Raw genomic sequence first — 20221 nt, forward strand, 5'->3', positions numbered from 1 at the left:
ACGTAGGTGTGGGACAAAAGAATGTTTTAGTCTCCCTTGCTAAAGAAGATAAATGATTACATAGGCATTTCTCTTCAGATATAATGTTCAACTCATTTGAAACTAGTTGCAGATAGAAATAGAGCTATTCTGAATGCTTATCTCAATATGAAATATATGATCCACAGAATACACAAAAGTACTGATGATACAACATTCAACAATCAGGATGCTATGCATTTTTACATTATAATTCAATTATGTAGTAAAAATAGAATTGTTGTAGCTAGAAAAAAATATTTTCAGAGGCAGCAGATACCATTGGTGGAAATGAACAGTTCTACATAGAAAGAAAGTCCAGGAAGTATGCAAACTAGACACCAGGATACTCGGTATATTAAATTTAATCAGAGATGACTCAGAATATGATGTAAAAACTGCAGTTTACTAGTATGATTATAATCTGCAACACATGAGAAAAGTTTGGAAAATGGATTAAGGTCATACCTTCTGACAGTGGGCTTATTGGAAATACAGGTATAGAATCAGACAGATTTAAGTATCAAGTCTCATTCTGCCTTTCCTGATCATCAGATCAACTTCAACCAATAGCTTGGTATAAATTCAAGCAATAGACATGTTGATTAACACACTAAATATTTCTTAGTGAGACTGTTAATTTCATAGAGCCAAAATGAACTGTTTATTGATATTTTGGTGAATATTTTTGCTGTAAAAGCACTTTAATCTTAATAGTTGGAAACATTGCATAGAAATGTTTTGTGGGACAGTCTTCAGGTTGTCTGAAATAAGACTGCTTAGCCTGTTACATATAATTCTATTCAATGACAAATGTGCATTTATGAATCAGAGACTAGAATTTTCGAGATTAATCCTGATAGACTTTTTAGAGAAATCTTGTGCAACAGGATTTCTGAAAGCAAGACTATATTAGATAATTATTTTTGATTGGGTATATTGACTGGCCTAAGCCTAGACATTCTGCTTATCAATCATAGTTACAAAAACTGTACATTACAAACAGTATAGAAACAAGCTGAAAAGAAAGTGCCACACATCCTGGATAATTATCTATATGCAGTTAAATTTACAGATATAAAAGAAAATACAGCCTACTCCCTTATAGTGCACAGTTATTTTTTAGATACAATGTATCGCTAGTAAGTGGTCATGGTCACCTGACTAGTTGTCACCAGCACAGAGAATAAGAGCAAGATCTGTTCGGTACAGTTTCCCTCCATCCGACAAAGCCATTATGCTCTTCTTGTATGTTGGAATATTATTAATATCTAGATCCTGTGTAGACAAAGACAGCACGGTAATCCAGTTAAACACAGAAGTAATCACTGTCAAATGATAAAATGTGGGATGAAAACTGCTTAGTATGTCAGCCCATCAAGAAAAGCTTGATTAAATTCTTATACAGATGTGGAATAATTATAAGATTGTTTTTTAGATCTGTTTATTACAGTTACATTGATTTAAGCGATGCAAATTAAGAATTTAAATCTGTGTAAATTTAAATCTGTTCCTCTACTAATATTTCAATAAATTTCCAAAATAGCTATTTCGGTTAATTCTGGACAGATCTGTAGAATTTGTGTAAGATGTGTCACAATAAGTTACCTGTTTATTCTTCTCACACAGATCCTTCAGCAAAGCGTCTAGTTCATTTTCATCTATGTATCCATTTCCATCCTGGGGCCAGAGAAATAAAACATACAATCAACTCCATCCACAATAATGAAGCATGACATAAAATGGAGATAATTGAAATCCTTAGAAAATTGCCCCACTGAATATTTAGCAGATGTTCTAAACTCTCAGGCCTTCAGAATTTCTGTTGTAGTTGTTTAAGCTGAGTCAATTCTGACTCATGATGTCCCCATGTATGTAGGGTTTTCAATGCTGTAACATTTTGGAAGCAGATCATCAGGCCTGTCTTCTGAGGTGCCTCTGGGTGGGTTCACACTGCCAGCTTTTCAGCTAGTTAACTACTTAGCTCAGCCCACCACACAAGGACTTCAAAATTTTTAGCTGCTCCGAAATTCCAAAATAGATCTAAGTTGCCTCTCATTCAATGCTTAAATTTGTAAAACACCTTGAACTTTTCAATGTACTTTCACATTTAATATTTTACTCTGTTTTTACAATATTGTCTCCTGTTGAGGTCAGTAATCATAAATATATTCATATGGCAAGTGAGATTTACTGATCAAGATATTGAGGTTCGGAGAAATTTGGTATTTTGTTCAAAGCCTGACAGCAGATATATTGTGGGAGAGGATTTGAATCAAGATTTGTCTAATAAGGACCATACTATGAAACATTTCTTATGGAAAAGAATGAATTGTTTATGTAATTTCAATATTCCATGATCTTCTAATCTTGAATTTGCAGGGAATTTTTCCTTAATGAGCATTTTCAGAATTCTTCTAAACATTCAAATTATAAAGAAAAACAAACTTTTACCTGATCATATAACTCAAAAGCCTTATTGAACTCTTTCCCACACATTTTGATTCCCTAAAAGATAGAAAAGGTTAAAATGCTTTTATTATATTTCGTGGGTTTCCGTTGGTAAATCTGCCACATTCTAAGTGTTCAAGGAAAATAACATTTATGGCTGAGAAAAAGTTAAATACCTGAAATTTAAGAAGAAAATTCTCCTGAACTGGTAGTAACCTTTTGAAAGAAAAAATATTATAGTAATACATTAGTCCTTTTTTTTCCTACAAGCTCAGCTTATTACAATGGCATTTTCATATTTCCTAAACTCACCTGGCCATCTCAGTTAACTCCAGCTTCCCATCATTATTTGAATCAAATAATTTCAGCTGAAAGACAAAAATCATTATTCTAGCCATTGAAGAATGATTATCAAGTACTTAGCAAAATTCTAGAAACTAGTATTTTTTGTTCACTTCCATGCAATAACTTGTGTCCATCTCTAAAATTCATCACAATACTACAGAATAGTCAAAAATAATAGTGGCCTTAACTAGGCTTCTTGAAAATCATCCTTTATTATTTTTTGTAACTATATATATCTAGAGTCTGACAGTATACAATAACCCCAGAACCTCTGCAAACAATAGTATGAAAGTAAGCATTTCATGTGTTTCCCTTTCTTTAGAACACATGACAGTACAAACAGAAGCAATAGGCAGCTAACATGGATGAGTTCTTAGTGAACAGAACTTTTGAGTAATTTTGAATGGCTTTGTGCTCCATTGGGTACTAGATACTCAGTAAAGCCCCCTACTCTACTGTTAACACTTAAGATACGCACCATACACTGAGACATACTCAGATACAACACATTGATACTCATGTTGGAGAAGCAGTCACGTTTTTAGAAAGTAGTAGCTATTGCTATGTGGTATCTCTACTTAAGTAGATTGCCCAATCTTTCTTCTGAGGAGTGGCTGGTGGGTTTGAACCTCTAGTCTTCTGGTTAGCAGTCAGACTCCTTAGGCACTACACCACCAGAGCCCCCTGTATATAAGTACTACATATAAAATGTACTAAATTTGAATATTAAATATGTGAAGTGAGTATCATTATTTTTAACAAGAGGACAGTGATTAGGGTTGTGCTGGAAATAGATTCAGTGAGGTTTCTTAAGGAAGAAAAGGAAGAGCATTTTATGGGTGAGATACTCAATTTTTTTGTAGGAGGCAGATTTCTTCAGGGCTCAATATTGACACAACATTTTATAATTCATTGAACATAAATTCTAATATTGTCACACTATTTTTCAAGATACTACACAACTAGATCACACAGTCTGGTGCCCATAGGGAAATATTTCCTCAAATATATGTTGAAATTTTAATTAGTTCTTGATTAACTTGCTTCTGAATTTGAACTGGTTTATGACATTTAATCAGATATACCAGGCCAATCCAACAGGGGGAAAACTCCCAATTGAGTGGTTTTTAAAAGCATGCTTCAAATTTCTACCTGGAAAGGAGTCTTTACTTTAAATAGACATCTGTTAAAATTGGAGCAAAACAGAAAATTGATAAATGTAGGTTATTGTCCGTTACCTAAAAGTTACTCAGGGTTTAGATCTGCCCATTGCAACACATAGCATGAAAATCTCCCCACTTTTATACTAATGCTGTGATAAATAGTAATGTAATAAGGAATTAAAACAACATTTCCTTACAGGTAATACCTTTTTTAAGGTGTTGAGACTAAAGATTAGTTTTTTACAGTGAATACCATTGAAGAGTGAATAATGCAATTGTAAATTTCTAGAGTTTTTTGTTATTTTCTAAATAAAAGTAGACTAAGAGAGTGAAAGTAAACCTCACATCAAATAAAATCAAATTCTTTTTTTGTTTCTCAAGGTAACTAAAAAGTCTAACTCCATCAGTCTAATATGACACAGTAGCTTTTATGATTCGCTGCTATGTTTTACTGGGTTATTTTTTTAAATTAATAGGGTAAGAATTCACTGTACCTTCACAGTATATAAGATATGAATAAATATATGTATCCATCTGGATTATTTAAAACTCTGTCTTAATTTCAAAAATTAGACAATTAAAGTGATCCCAAAATATTGGTCTATGAATTGGTCACTTTCAGTTAAGTACTTTTTCCTGGTAGTCCTAATCCTGTAAAGAATCAAAACTGGTAAACTTCACCTACTTGAAATGAATTAACTTATGGATATTGGATTATTTAATGTAGAACCTCATTAATTCATTTGTTCATTCTCTAAACATTAAGTGCCTGTGTGTAAACCAGTTTTCTTGGTTCTATTGTCAATATTCTACAACTGATTTTGGTTATACTATTTACCATATAAACAGACTGAATAAAGTAGCTAGAAAGTTTCTTTTAACTCTGACAAAATCTATGATTTCCTATGCCATGATGGAAATGGATTCCGGATCTCTATGATAAATGATTTTTAGAGAGATAATTACACTGGCTTATTAAGAAAAAACAAACCATCTTTTGATAGATAAAATTTACATAGCTCCAAGAAAAAGAAATGCTCACATGTTGAGTTTTAGCATCGATGCCAACAGCACTCCATATCAGCTGGGATAAGCATCCTTAAGTATTTCACTTTTCAAATGAACCAATGCCTATGTGCATGCGATGCCCATATCAGCAGTTATTTATTACATCTGTGTAGCCACAGGGCTTGACCAGAGCACAATAATATTTCATAATCTTTTGTTTATAATCTTTTCAAGATCAGTCTTACCATTAGGTCTGTGTACTCAGCTAATTTTGTATCATCAACAGTCTTGTTTGCTTTTTCTAGCAAATCCTTTAGAAAGTTCTGTTAAGACAAAAAACACTCAGATAAATTTAATCAATAATGTGATTTTGCTGCTTCCATTTCAGCGTGCCTTGAAAGGGAATGTCTCAGGAGTGCAAAGAAGGCCTCTTTTTTGAGGAGAAGGGATGAGGGGAGGATCTTAGAAGTTGAACTAAGCCCTGTGGTCCTCTTGACATTCCAGCCATCAAACTGCCTTAGGTGTATTTACCTTACTGAGACCTGATGTGTCAGAGTCCGCGCTACACTGGGTTTTATGATTTCAATTAAAGGAGTTTCTGAACTGACCCTTGTTTAGGAATCTGAATAAAACACCTTTGAATCAGTCAGCCCAAAGGCTGCATTTTTACGTAAAGAAATCTTCACAGGTGACTCTTCTACAAGAAACGCAAAGGCCCTCATGCTGTATACTTCATACCATGTGTGAAAAATGATCAGTAAACCAGATGTAGAGCTCCTCTAGCTACCTCTAGTTTCAAATGCATTTTCTACCCTCACAAGCTGTATGAAGTTCGTTTCACAAGAGGACTAGTTGGTTAGTTTTAGGCTCAATCTGAAGCACCTTAGTGAGAATGCTTTAGCACACATTAAATAAAAATGGCTGGCCTCAGATGTTATCATCTAATCCTTGAAGGATATATGAATCATAATAAAATAGAGATTAATGTGGGAAGGATGAAAAAAGATGATTATTAGTTTGACAGCTGGAGTGAAGGAGTGAGTTTGATTTTTTTTAACAGAAATAAATCAAATCAAAGCTTTATAAAGGCTTGCCATATAAATGACAGTATAAGTACTTAAGCTTATAATAGTCTTTAGTTTTTCTCTAGTGATGTTCGTTTGAAACTCTTTATTGTTCAGAAAATGAATTAATGCAATTATGGAAAACTGAGCAGATACATTCCCCAGATATTATTGAAGCATGGGGTTTCTTTGGTTCTGCAGTGGTTTAATTTCCCACCCCACCCCCCAAATGTACCAGTTCTGTTAAGTTGACTTTTCAGTGAAGGAGACCCTTTTCTGAGTTTGATAAATTCATTTTCACTTCAAACATTCCACTTCAAATCCAAAGTGAAGCGTGGAAAATTCAAAGGAATCTGCTGGGAGTGAATTTTATTTTTGAGCCTTGTGAGGCTTTTGTCAGAGATTAATTGGGTTAAAAAGCCTCATCAGAGACTAAAATGGTGGTCACAAAAATAGCTTAGGAGAAACCTCGGGACGCTGAGATTCCAAGTTGTGTCTGAGAGCACGTGACGTTTTACTCCATTATACATCTTAAAATTAGCTTTCTTGAAAGATCCATTAAAAAAGAATGCCAACTTATCTTTAAAATTCTCTAGGGAGGAGGACTTCTATTTAGAATTTCTTTCTGAGCATAAAATTTAGAACAAAGAAGGAGACCTTTAGGAGATTTTGAGGTCAGTATTGGAAATGAATGTAAGTTTTTCTTATGAACTTGAAAAGAGATTTTTTTTTTTTAAAACTGTGGTCCAAAGGGAATAAAAATACAATAGCTTAACTGTCACCTAGGTTGCTGAGCTGCAAGTTTGTGAAAGACATTCTTTTGAGTGATTTTCTACATAGAATGCTTACATTTTTACAAGGCCTCAGTTGAATGTGTGTTAGCAATTTTGTAGTGGTTCAAATGTCCCAGTTCCATCTCTAAAATTGTACACAACTCAAACCATGTTGAACTATGACTAGGGAACTATGTTTGATACTTATATTTCTCTCCATAACAGCAGAAGAGATGCTATTGATGAAGGGATATGCTGGTGTAGGGGAAAACACAACCTTATTGGCATATCAGGTGTTCTGGGTCCAAATGATTCTTTTTCTAGGCAACCATGTAACATTGAACAATTATCTATCTTGCTGAACTTCAGTTTCTATCTATAATGGGAATGATAATACCTGCTTGACAAATTTTTGTGAAGATTCAATGTTGAAATTTCAGGAACTGAGTACTGCTTCTGCCATACAGTCAGTGCTCAGTACATATTCACTGTATTCTGAAGACAGCGAAAATAATGCTTCCCAGACCGAGACATCTTGAGGTTGGTCTGAGGAGATAAGAGAACTATGATTTCATATTTTTGAAAGACTAGTAAATTATTGAGCTCGCTAATAATATAATTTATGATGCCTTGCATTTTATAATATGTACAACATCTTATTTGTGCCTCCCAGTAAATCTGAAAGGACAGTATTATTACTTTCATTTTAAAGAAAAAATACCAAGTTAGGCTATACAGGGATTTGTTTGCCCAGAGGTGAAACCTGATGTCAGATCATTTTGCCTTTTCCTTCATCTTCTCCTTGTGTCTCACCACACCCTCTGTACATCTGTCATCTATGAGTTGGCAAATTCATTTTCAAAGTGGCAGTTTTCCGGCAGTTTGAGTATATTAGGATTTTGTTGTTATTATTGCTGTTGTATAGAATGTCTAGGGGCCTTGAAGGCACACAAACCTGGGTTTAAATATTGCAGCCCTGTGTCTGTATTTCCACATCGGTTGATTAACCAATATAAAGCTCATTTCACAAGAGGGCTAGTTGGTTAGTTTAAGGCTCAACCAATCTGAAGTACCTTACTGAGAACACTTCAGCACACATTATGTGAAAATGGCTGGCCTCAGATGTTATGATCTAATCCTTGAAGGATATATGAATCATATTAAAATAGAGATTAATGTGGGGAGGATGAAAAAAGATGATTATTAGTTTGACAGTTGGAGTAGTGTGGACTTCAATATATCCTTGAATAGTTTTCAAACTTTTTCCTCACTGAGGTAATACTAATCTCACAGAACTGATGTGGCAATTAAAAAGAAAATATGTGTAAAGTAGTTGCCTTATAAGGGGTACTCAACTGTTTTTCCTTTGTCTTTCTTTTAAAAGGAAAAATATACTTATATAGGTGTTTATTTTATAGACTATAATTTCAAATTTCAATGAAAAGGGATAGTTCATTGTACTAAATATGTAGTTCTCTCTCAGAGAACAATTTGTGTACACTGTGGAAAATGCTAATTTCTTGCTTTGCTGAACAGAATTTCAAGAAGTACTTGCAGCTCTTTTTTTGATCTGGAACTTCATTAATAATGTGTAAGAGTGGGTGAAAATATGCCATTGCTCAACATTGGTTTCTTTTGTGGGAGGTTTTTAAAAACGATATGAAGTCCTTAGTAGTTCATAATTGTATTTGAAAGGAAAAAAAAAATTAGCAATTAGCACAAGTATTTATTTGCTTACCTTCAGCTCCTCAGTTTCTATGAAGCCACTGTGATCAGTATCATATCTTCTCCATGTCTGTAAGCAATTTTCAATAAGGAAAACCAATATATTAAAAAAAAATCCAATGATTTCATATTTTAAGCAGCTTTTTGAGGGCCTCGCTCAGCGACAGCTTTCTCGTACCTTCATGAATTCCTCACAAGACTTCAGCTGCTGGCATCGGAAGAGCAGTAGGAAGTTTTCTTCTGTGGGTAATACATGAGCCAACTGGAAAAGATTTAAAAAGACATATATTGTAAGGGGCTTGAAAGCAAATCTCTGGTATCACCTGCTGCTAAGGTTTCTCTTCAATATGTTCTTCTCCTAGAAGAAAAATAGTAGGGTCAACTGTTCCTTTCTGGCACTTTGTTCCTGGAGAGTGACATGTTTTTGAACACTTGTGTGCCTCTGAGTGCTTGATTCTCCCCTCAGTGTGATGGCTGTGCCGACGTTCTCAGATATGGCCAGTCTGACTACTTCCAGTCTGCTAACGTACAAGCAGATTTATCCTTCATCTGTTTTCAGTCACTGACCAGGTCTCCCTGCAGGACAGCACACTTTGGAGCCAGAAATTCCGTGTGTGATGGGAACTGACAAATGGGAATGTGAAGGAAAAGAAGAAAAGAAAGTGTATTTCCAAGTCCTAGGAAATGCAAAGGAAGGTAAACCTAAAGCACTTGTAAGGCAGTGGAAAGAGAGGTAGAGAAGACAATTCACGATGAACAGTGAGAAATTTGACAGTAATAGGAAAAACCAGTTGTCAAAGACTTGTCTCCTGCTAAAAGAACATCCACAGTTTGAACCCAGGGTGTCAGTTTATTTTTGATCTCTACTTCCCTGGCTCTATGACGTTTCCCCTTAGATCTCATTTCATAACTTCAATGTACCTCTTTTTTTTTCTGAGAGAAAATGGCTCTGGATCCCATTTTAAGACTAATATAATCTATCTCTTGCAGTGTTAGGAGGTAGGGAGCTGGATTGATGGCCCCACCTCAGACATGGGCTCTATTTCTGGCTCAGCTGCTAATTAGCTGTGATCCCCAGCAACTCCCTCAGCCATTTCTGGACTTCAGCACCCTGATAACTAAAATAAGAACTTAAAATAGAAACCAATGTTTCTGAAATGTATTGTGTTCAAAGCTCTTTTGAGAATCTGTTGAAATCGATGCATCTTCACCACTAGGGAAAGTATGTACACAATGCATTTGATTTCCCTGGGTTTTAGTCCAAGAATATATTTTTAATCCACTCTGAACTCAGTACAAGTTCTAAAAGTTCTGCCAAATGATAGGAAAGGCTCTCACTCCTAGTTTTTTGGAGGGAGTGGAGTATGGATTTCATTCTTTGGTGTCCATTAAAAACATTTTAGACAACATAAATGTGTCATTCTCCTTTATCTGCAAGCAATCTCATCTTCCTTATGCCTTTGTAATATATTCTTTATATTGCCCTTTTGTCTTAGAAACAATGTCTCAAATTAGAACCATTCAGTTTACAGACAGTCCTTATAGGGGTGAGACTAGGCAAAGGGCCTAACATGTTATTGGGATGTTTATGGTATGATACATTCAGAAAGCATTTTCATATTTATTTTGATATAAGTGTCATTAGTGTAGGTAGATGGTAATATATTCAAAAAGAGAAAATAGAGATTTAGGATTTGCCAGTGATATCTTTTTGATAATCAGCCTTTGATCTTTAAACAGATTTACGTCACTGCATTGTGTGTGTGTGTGTGTGTGTGTGTGCGCGCACATATGTTATCCATGTTTCTTATTAAATTCAGGGTACACTTCTGTGATCTTTCAATTCTTGAATCAGAGAATTCTATACCTCAGAAATAATTTAGTTCAATGTAATTCAGAGCCCAAATGATGCAGTTGTGAAGACTGAGATCTAGAGTTTGAGTGATTTGATTTGGCTGGTGATTTGACCTTGGTAATTACTTATTTGCTAATACTTAGTAAATCAAGTCACCAATATGTTTATTATGTGGGCTGATGAGAGCTGTGTGCCCAATGAGGCTTCATCAATGACTGATCCACAGGGAGCTATAAATTCTGAGCCCTTTTGCTCAAAACTTGAGGCATCTCTGAAAGTTCATCCTAACTTGAGAGCTCACTGTAGGGTTCACCTAAGCCCTCTATTGAGACTCTATCAGAGCTCAACTTCTCTGTCTGTCCAGTCCTGCCCCCTTCCCTTTCCTTTCACAGTTATTGATCCTAAGAACGAAAACCAAATAAAACCTGTTGTCATTGAGTCCATTCCAACTCATGGTGAACCTATAAGACAAAGTAGAACTGACTCATAGGGTTTCCAAGGTTGTAATCTATGCCATAAGGCATTTGACTGCTAACCACCAGCCACTCCTCAGGAGGAAGATTGGGCAATCTACTTTCATAGTGATGTTGTTGTTGTTGTTATGTGCCGTCGAGTTGGCCCCGACTCAAAGCGACCCCTCCTTGGGTTTCTGAGACAGTATCACTACAGAAGTAGGATTGCCCAACCTTCCTTCTGAGGAGTGGTTGGTGGGTTTGAACCGCCAGCCTTCTGGTTAGCAGTCAAGTGCCTTAGGCACTATGCTACCAGATCTCTGCCTCAGAAACCCAAGGAAGGGGTCATTATGAGTAGGATCTGACTCCATAGCAGTGAGTTTTGGTTTAGGTTTGGGTTTTGGTTAATCTTTATGAAAGCAGACTGTCACATCTTTCTCTCATGGAGCAGCTGGTGGGTTCAAACTGCTGATCTTTTGTATAGTGGCTGAACACATTAACCATTGTGCCATCAGGGCTCCTTTAGGATCCCAAGAGCACCTCCTAAAAAACCTCCCTGTACTAATCTTCAACTCAGAATCTGCTTCCCAGGAAACTTAGCTAATGGCAGGGAGTTTGACATCTTTATTCTACTCCTAGTCATGGAGCCTCTGCCTTGTTTTGGAAAAAGTTGAAATTCCTCACCTGACTGAGAGTCCGAACCCACTAAATATCCATTGTGCTGGATACTGGGCATTCACAGTCACTGCTAATAAGAATCTTACAGGGAGGCAGATGGGTAAACTAGACAGTTGCAAAGATAATAAAATTATAAGACTAAGTCCTAGGTACACATGAAGGGCAGCTTTACTAGAGGCATAGATGACTGGTATAGACAACTTAAAGTGGACATGAGCATAATTCCTAAGCCTTTTATGTAATCATAGTACATATTAACCTTATTCAACATATTTTAGCAAAGCATTCACCTTTTTTCTTTTTGAAAATGAGAGAAATTTTTCTTATCACATGTTTTTGGGACCCCTGTCCCTTACTTTCATCACCCTTCATTAAAATCTTCCATCAAAGAGTTTCCATAATAAATCACTAAAAATCTTTCCAGAGCAAAGTCTTTAATCAGATATTGTCAGACATTTCCCCAAATTCTGAGGTGGAAAAGTAGTTCATAAGAAAAAAATTATACTCACCACGGCTAAACTCATATCGTCAAACATAGGTAGAAGAAAGAGGGAAAGGCTAGAGAAGTGCCTGCTTCCCTAGGAGGATTGTTACAGTTTTAAGGTTAAAATAGCTTTTAGATCTATTTTTTTTTTCAGTGATGCACTGACCTGGACAAATCCAAACACTGAGACTAAGTGAGGAGATGGTAGGCTCCCATACATTGTGTAAAGGATCCAGTGAGACACTTACAGATTTGACATCCAGCTGAGGGAAGTATCTATACTAACATGAGCATCAGGAGAGAAAATTCTATCACCTGCTACATCATTCAGTTCTCATCTTTAATTGTCTTAATCATCCTTTACTGCAACGGAGTGTAAGTCTGAATAAATTTAGAAACTTTTTGACTGTCCCGGTTATTTGTTAAATTATCTTGGAATTTCAGTGCTCCTATTTTGAGTTCGTATTAACAATATCTTTATTACAGAACTGTAGGTTGTGAGAATTTTTAAGTCTCTTTAAAGATATGAAATTATGAAGTTCAGAAGAAAGCATATCTGTACATTATCCTCCTTTTTTGCATGTTTCTAGTTGGTGAATGCATGATGTTAGAAATATCAATCAACTGCATTAGGCCAGAACTTTAAAATTAGCCACTGTATTTTCCAGTCTTTTGAGCAATATATTTGCAATTAGAGCCAAATTGTTTTAGGCTGTTCCATCAAGAAAGTAGACTGCATGATCATCATTTGGTTTACTTTCATTGGGCTTGGACGAGGCCATGAGCACCTGTATTAAGTAGGCCTAATCACTATGAAAGTAGATTGCCCAATCTTCCTTCCCAGGAGTGGCTGGTGGGTTTGAACCACCAGGCTTCTGGTTAGCAGTCAAATGCCTTCGCCACTACACCACCAGAGCTCCTTTAATACATAGGCAGGACCAACTTCCCTTTTCCCTTTGAACACCAAAGTTATGGTACACTTGGTATGAGTAGGCAGATAATTACAAATTTTGGAAAACACAGAGTTTCCTGTTCCTTAGTAGCTGGCTGGACTTTGTATATTTTTGTCTAATGTTATACATAGGCTTTCTTACCAAGACAGCATATATCAATTTGGAAAAAGCAAGGATGAACTTATTTTACTACAACTTCCTAGTGACACTTGATGGCACAGTGTAACTTTAGGAATTTTCTCTTCTCCCTTTTTTATTTTCCTTTCTTCATTTTCTACATCTATTCTGTAATGTTCTTTGTTTTTTTCCTCCAATAATTTTCAGAACCTCTCCTACATCTCTTCGTTACTATTCAGCCATCTTAGTTTTGCAAGATGGATTGACACAGTGGCTGCGACGACGGGCTCAAGCATAGCAAGGATTGTGGCTATGGGACCAGACAGTGTTTCATCCTGTTGTATATATGGATGCTATGGGTTGGACCCAACTCGATGGCACCTAACAGCAACACAATTTTACTGTGTCTCATAGGGTCACTAAGAATCAGAATTGACTCAATGGCAATGGATTTTTTTTCCTTTAGACAGAATTGACATGCATCTAAACTATTGCAGCGATCTCCTCCTTGTTCTCTTGTCCTGTCTCCAGCTAATCCCCACCTTTACCCTTCTGTTAGCTGATAATTGAGGTTAATGAAGAGCTCTGTAATCAGACTCAGATCCAGGTTTATATATAGGTTTTGCTACTCCCTGTCAGTGGACCTGGGACAAATCATTCAACTTTTCTGGGTTTCAGTTTCTTCATCTTTAACACTTCTGGCTAATTCTTCTTAAGGGTCCTGTCTAGCATAAAGTTCCATGTCATGGAACACAAAATGCTTCACATCTCTCCCTTCAAACTCCTTCTACTTCAGCTGATCTGAAAAACCAAGCCAAAACCAAACTCACTGCCATTGAGTCAATTCTGACTCATAATGAGCCTACAGGACAGAGTAGAACTGCCCCACAGGGTTTCTAAGACTATAAATCATTATGCAAGCAGACTGCCTGATCTTTGTCCCATGAAGCAGTTGGTGAATTCATACCACCAACCTTTTGGTTAGTAGCCAAAGGCCTTAGCTACTACACCAAAAGTCTTGCCCAAATTGTATCTCATGTATTTTGTCCTAAAACATACTATATACTATGTGCATCTTTATCCAACCAGACTAAAACCTTTGACGTAAGTAGTCAACCAACTGAAGCTTGAATATCTTTTCTTTTAATGCAAAAAATGTACTCTTTCTTTTTTATAAACAGGCAAAGTTGATTAGAGAAAATGGCTTGTTTCTGACTGTTGCAATATTTATTTCTAAACACTTTTTATTGTAATTTGAGTAAAAGTACAGAGCAAATTGGTTTTCTAGTCAACAGTTCATACACATTTTGATTTATGATATTGATTGCAATCGACACAATTTAACAATGCTCTTCCCACGGCCTTCCTGTGTTTATCATTCCATTCCATCCTTTCCTACTCCGTCCTGCCTTCAGGCTTTGTCACTGAGCAAAAGCTGCTCTTTTGATCTCATAGTGTTGATTACGGTAAGGAGTACGAACCTCCAATATTTTATTTTTTCTCTGACCTTAGGCAAATCCTCTTGAAGCCTCAATTTCCTCATCTATAGAATAGATGCTCATTTCATACTGAGACTTACTTTATTTTTGTTATGAGGAGCAAATGAGATCATGTATTTGAAAACACTTTATAAATAGTATAATGTCATTCAAAAGTAATTTTTTTAATTGTTATAAAATCCCTAATTTCTTCATTTTAACCTTCAATTAACTTCTTCATCTTCCCCTGTTATCTGTCTCTATCTTTCCTCACATAGAAAAACTCTTTCCTATGACAGAGTTTCTTTTCAAACTTCTGGGGAAGTTTCTTTCCTCAAGCCTTCAAAAGAAGGCATTTGTTCAGCAACTTTTAGTCTCTCATTCAAATTAGACGTCAAACCATTTTATAAATAAGCATATCTAAAAGATTGGATTTATATTAAATATAGTGAAACTGAATCCAAGAAAGGTTTATCCATCTTGTTCTTTAAGAATGTAAAATCCATATGAATCAGATCCATGCCTTTTGTATTGTTGCACAACTTACTATTGCTGGAATCTTTCAAGCTGAAATATATTAAATGTAGGATGACAGCCATCTTCCTTTATTAGACTTATAAAATATACAAAACTCTGAAATAGACACATCTATAATTTCACTGATTTTAGATTTCCCAAGTAGTTTTGAATAATTAGATTCACCTCATATAATTTATGAACATTTAAAAAATTATTTTTTTCTCTTTGATGATTTCATATCTTGATTAGTTAGCTTCTCTGTTAACCTGGGTCCATTACTATTAATTTATCTATTTATATACTAATGAGCTACCATAGGCAATGAGGAAAGTGTATACCCCAGGGAAGAAATTTAATTATAAGGATAATAATAGTGTGTCCGTCCTTAACTCTATTTGTACTAGCTGCTTAAAAATAAGTATTATTCACAGTGGCATTACAAGTGTCCTATAATATTATTTGAAAACTAGGTTAGTACTCTGAATCAAAGGTAAATTGTGACTAAATGGTGACAGCCAGAATACTTCACAATCTACTGCACTGAGAACATTCTATTAAGAACATAATTATGGTCATGATTTGCCATATTTTGAAAAATAAGCCTATTAATTTTTCTGGACAAAGCTTTCCCCTCATTTTCATTTATAGAGATAAAATAGTTGAAATATAAGAACTTGGAAAAGAAGAAGTAAGGGAAGCAACAGTTCCTTCACAGATCTGAGAATGCAGTAGGGGAATTGGTGCATAATCAAAAGTTTGGTTCCTTGATTCATAGATAAAAGGAAGTTGTCCTCCATGAGAAAAGTCAATGTCAAAGATAAGAGTTTACACCCCCAGTTTTCACTTTTTAAGACTCAAAATAAATCTGTGCCTTTCACAAATCATAAGGCCAGCTGCCAATCTAAAATAGAATTTTTGGAACCAGAATACAGGTTTTTGCCATGACATTGTCATGGGAATTGTATATTTTGTACATATTTTAATGGAAAATTTTATCATTAAATGGTAAGAAATACCAATTAACCAGGTACTTGGTTGGGTGTTTTACTGAAGGTTCTGTAATGCAATGGGATGAAAGCTAATCCTGAAGTTGGCAACTTGGGCTTCCAGCTGCACCTGCGCCAGCAAACAGCTGCATGACCAGAAGAAAACCGTTTCACTTCTCTGAGTCTCAATTTTTTAATATGCTAAATTTAGACTATGGATTAGGCAAACTCTTCCAAAAACCACATGAAACTCACTGCCATCAAATCTATTCCCACTCATAGCAACCCCTATTAGGTTTTTCAAAGGCTATAAATCTTTACCGAAGCAGACTGCTTCCTCTTTCTTCCATAGAGCTGCTGGTGGTTTCAAACTACTGACCTTTTGGTTAGCAGTCAAATGCCTTAACCGCTATGCAACCAGAGGTTCTTATGAAAACTCTTAGGTTTCTTTTATTTCGGAACATTTGTTACTTAATATTTCTTAAGAGAAGATAAACATGCTATTTAGGGGAAACAAGTTTCTCTGAATTGGTCTTGCCATATCATATGTGAGCCGGACGCAACTACAAAATGAACTCATTTATTAACATTATGCTTCAGAAAAATGCTTAGTTTCTTACCTCTACAATTCCTATTTTTCCATCATCCCTCTGCCCATACTGATCCACAAAAGTCTTCATTTCAGGTGATAGCTCCTAAAATGATATAAAAGCAGGCAAGAAGTTTGTAAAACAACAACAACAAAAAAAAAAAAACCAATTATGCTTATGTGGTGTTAACAACTTACTGAAAAAAGATCTGGAATTGGGACTGTTTGGAATTATGTGCAGTGATTAGCTATTCTCATGAAAATTAAAGATGTAACTGGTATTCAGTATCTGTGATTTCAAATAAAAGGGTAATAATTATGATAATCTCCTTGATTCAATCACTATTATTTATCATCTATTAGGAGGTTTGAGAATGTGCTATCTTTTGAAAATGTAGTTGGAATTATTCTATTCATAACCTGTAGTGAGTTTAAATATAATGATCACTGTTAATGTACTTTAAACATTGCTTTCTTCGGTAAAGATTCTTTTATATTGCTGCACTATCGTCCTTACTCTACCATAATATTTTAGCCATGGAAAGTAACAATATGTGTTCTCAGTTTGGACAGGTGTAAAATGCAAATGTTGAAAAGTGACTCTATAAGCAAAGAATGTTTTCAGCATTGAAGAGGTTTTAAATAAGTAGCTAAAAAAGTTTAGTATTAGAAAGATATGTCAGATGGTGGACTTGACCAATTTGCATTTTGATCAGAGACAGACAATATCACTGAACTTATTTTATGCCCCGGGTAATCTATGCTTGCAATCTTTGCTACCAAGAGTAATTTAGAGAGCAGTTTTCAAGTTTTGCCATTTTCATTTATTTCAACGCAATAAGATGTTTAAGTGTGACAAAGTTAATACTTTCTTCTCATTTGTCTTGTTTTTCATCTCTTCTATTGCTTAATAATCTCTTCACATATTGACAGATTAAAAAGCTATGAATTATAAGCTAGCAATCTGAACATAGAACTAATATGCAGAAAGTTGGATTTTTACCCTTGGACCACAACATAGGCCATTTAAAATAGCTATGTTGCATTAACTGAAACCTATTTAAAATAGGTCAGCCCTTACTAATGGCCTACTCTGCATCCAGAGTAAATTAAGGTCTTAATTTTCATCATTACTAAGAAGGTGATATTATCTATCACAAAGATTTACACTAGGGATAGATAGCTTAATATATTTTAAGGGCTATGGTGAGGCTAAATATCATTACTGCTGTTGTTGTTGTTGTTTGCCGTTGAGTCAGCCCCGACTCATAGCGACCCCTCCTTGGGTTTTTGAGGCAGTATTACTACAGAAGCAGGACTACTAGTACTATGAAATCCTTTTTGATCCAAAGGAAATGGTTTTAGGAAAATTAAGGTAACAAATAATAACAAGGCAATTTAATTATAATGTGTGTTGTTGTTGTTTATAATGTAGTCTTTTCAAAATATAAACTCATCTACCATTGATAAATTGCAATTTGCATTTGTTAAATATGTATTACAGGAACAATTGTAAGAAAATAAAAGTTTTTTATTTTCCCAATTGTGATAATGAGACTATTGGTTTCTAGTTTTTAAACATACCTTAAAATAATTAAAAACCAAGCATTTATTTCTTAAATCTTGAGAACTGTGCAATACTATTGTGTATTGAGAATTCTGTCAAGTATAACCAATAGACTTGACATTTAGTTATGAACTTTCTGGGTGATAATTATATTTAAACAGTGTAAAAGATATGATAATGATCAATTAAAGCTTTATAAAAATGAATGCAAATTTAAAGACTAAGCACTATGTTTAGTGTAAAAGGATAGTTTTAGAAAATCTATTGGGATGTTGTAGTTCATCAAGGTTATTATATTCATTTATATTTAATATTAGTTAAAAATTTTAAATTTTACATTGTTAATTGAGAAGCCCAACAAATTTTCGATTGATATAGTGAAATTTGTTATTATACAGCAGGAAATCCTAAGAACACTGATTTGTAGATTCAACTTTTGTGTTAAGTTTAAAGCAATGGGGTTGTTAGTAGAGTGAAACATGTTTCTTATGAACCTCTCAATCTAGATATTGATATAGATTTTAATTATCCAAAGCCTTTCTACATAATCAAGACAAAGAAATAATCAGAAATCAAAATTCTAATAAACTTGATATAATCTTTCAACTGTACTCAAGTTTAGTATTATTGGATTATAAGCTAATAATTGGAGCTTCAAATATTCCAAAATTGGAGCCTAGACAGCAGAAAACAGTATTTAAGCTCTAAACGCTTTTAAACTCCAACGTATAGATACTATTTATAAAAACATATAAATACTGAAAATGGAGAAGAAAAAGAACAATCTGAAAAATTCTGTTTCAAGTATTTAAATTTCTAAGATGAAAATAAATCTCAGTATTAAAATTATTTCTAGAAAATCTGAAATATAATCCTTTATCACCTGGAAATTATCTTCCCAGGTTTTAAATCTCAATTTTATGGAAAATGAGACTTTACAACAAGATATTTTAAATATATATATTTAAATGAGGAAATGAATGCTTTGTTTTATTAGTGAAAGATGCATAGAATTATAATGATAGTATTGAACGTATTTATTTACGTGGTAATACATATAGTGGGGAGAGTGAAAAATAGAATATAAACATTTCCATTTTGTTTGATGCTATTAGATTAATTTTTAGATTTATATAATATTAATTCTGGGTAAAGCAATCCCTAGAGAACTATTTGGTTTTAAGTCAATTTGATCAATGATTTTAGCAACTGATAGTTTAGTAATGCATTACAGTACATTTACAGCCCTTTTCCTTTGCATATGTTATACAGAGATGTGAATTACACAGTTTTCAATTTAGATAGAGTAAAAACATTATTTGGCTACCAAATCTATATGTATGTATATGTATCATGAGCTCTGGTGGTGTAGTGCCTAAGGCATTTGACCACTAACCAGAAGGGTGGAGGTTCATACCCACCAGCCACTTCTCAGAAGTAAGGTGGGACAATCTACTTCTGAAGTGATACTGTCTTAGAAACCCAAGGAGGGGTCACTATGATTCGCATCCAACTCGATGGCAGTGAGATATATATATATATGTATGTATGTATCAGTGCTAAAAGTTATTTTCTATTAAAGGGACTCACACTCATACATTTTCCTTTTAAGATACATATATCTCCTGCCCCCATGTAAAATCTCTTTCTAACCATAGTCAGAAAGGCTGAAGATCATTAATATTTAAACCTCCCAAATCCAATCCTCCTAAATTACCTTCTGAAAGACAGTCTTACATAAACCCCCAATAACTCACTGCCCCAATAGATTAGTAAAATTTTTAACCTATTTTCCTCTATTCAGTATTTCACTTATGTTTAAAGCTTATCATATTTCACTTTTATGCTGACATCTTTTCTTAACAAGAAAATTTATACCCAGAGAAAGCCATTCATAATTAATAAGAATAGTCATTTGTTTAATGAACTAATGATTTTAATCACAAATATAGCTTATATTGCTTCTCATCAGAGTATCACTTTGCTTTTTAAAAAT

At 34.6% G+C, this 20221-nt stretch overlaps 1 protein-coding gene across 1 annotated transcript in view; it reads right to left on the bottom strand.

The window, feature by feature from the left end:
• Positions 1 to 1182: 1182 nt before the first annotated feature.
• The window catches only part of CALB1 (calbindin 1), a 20390-nt gene continuing 1351 nt past the window's right edge, over positions 1183 to 20221 (bottom strand). The window contains exons 2-11 of the mRNA XM_007948740.2: positions 19463 to 19478; positions 16690 to 16764; positions 8726 to 8809; positions 8561 to 8617; positions 5231 to 5308; positions 2782 to 2837; positions 2646 to 2685; positions 2473 to 2526; positions 1627 to 1698; positions 1183 to 1296 (exon numbers count right to left, since the gene is read on the bottom strand). Of these exons, the coding sequence (XP_007946931.1) occupies positions 1183 to 1296; positions 1627 to 1698; positions 2473 to 2526; positions 2646 to 2685; positions 2782 to 2837; positions 5231 to 5308; positions 8561 to 8617; positions 8726 to 8809; positions 16690 to 16764; positions 19463 to 19478 (646 nt within the window). The remainder of the gene's footprint in view (positions 1297 to 1626; positions 1699 to 2472; positions 2527 to 2645; positions 2686 to 2781; positions 2838 to 5230; positions 5309 to 8560; positions 8618 to 8725; positions 8810 to 16689; positions 16765 to 19462; positions 19479 to 20221) is intronic.

Source organism: Orycteropus afer, unplaced genomic scaffold (assembly GCF_000298275.1).
Source record: "Orycteropus afer afer isolate SDZICR_OR568_19922 unplaced genomic scaffold, OryAfe1.0 scaffold00222, whole genome shotgun sequence".
In the NCBI taxonomy this organism is placed as follows: domain Eukaryota; kingdom Metazoa; phylum Chordata; class Mammalia; order Tubulidentata; family Orycteropodidae; genus Orycteropus; species Orycteropus afer.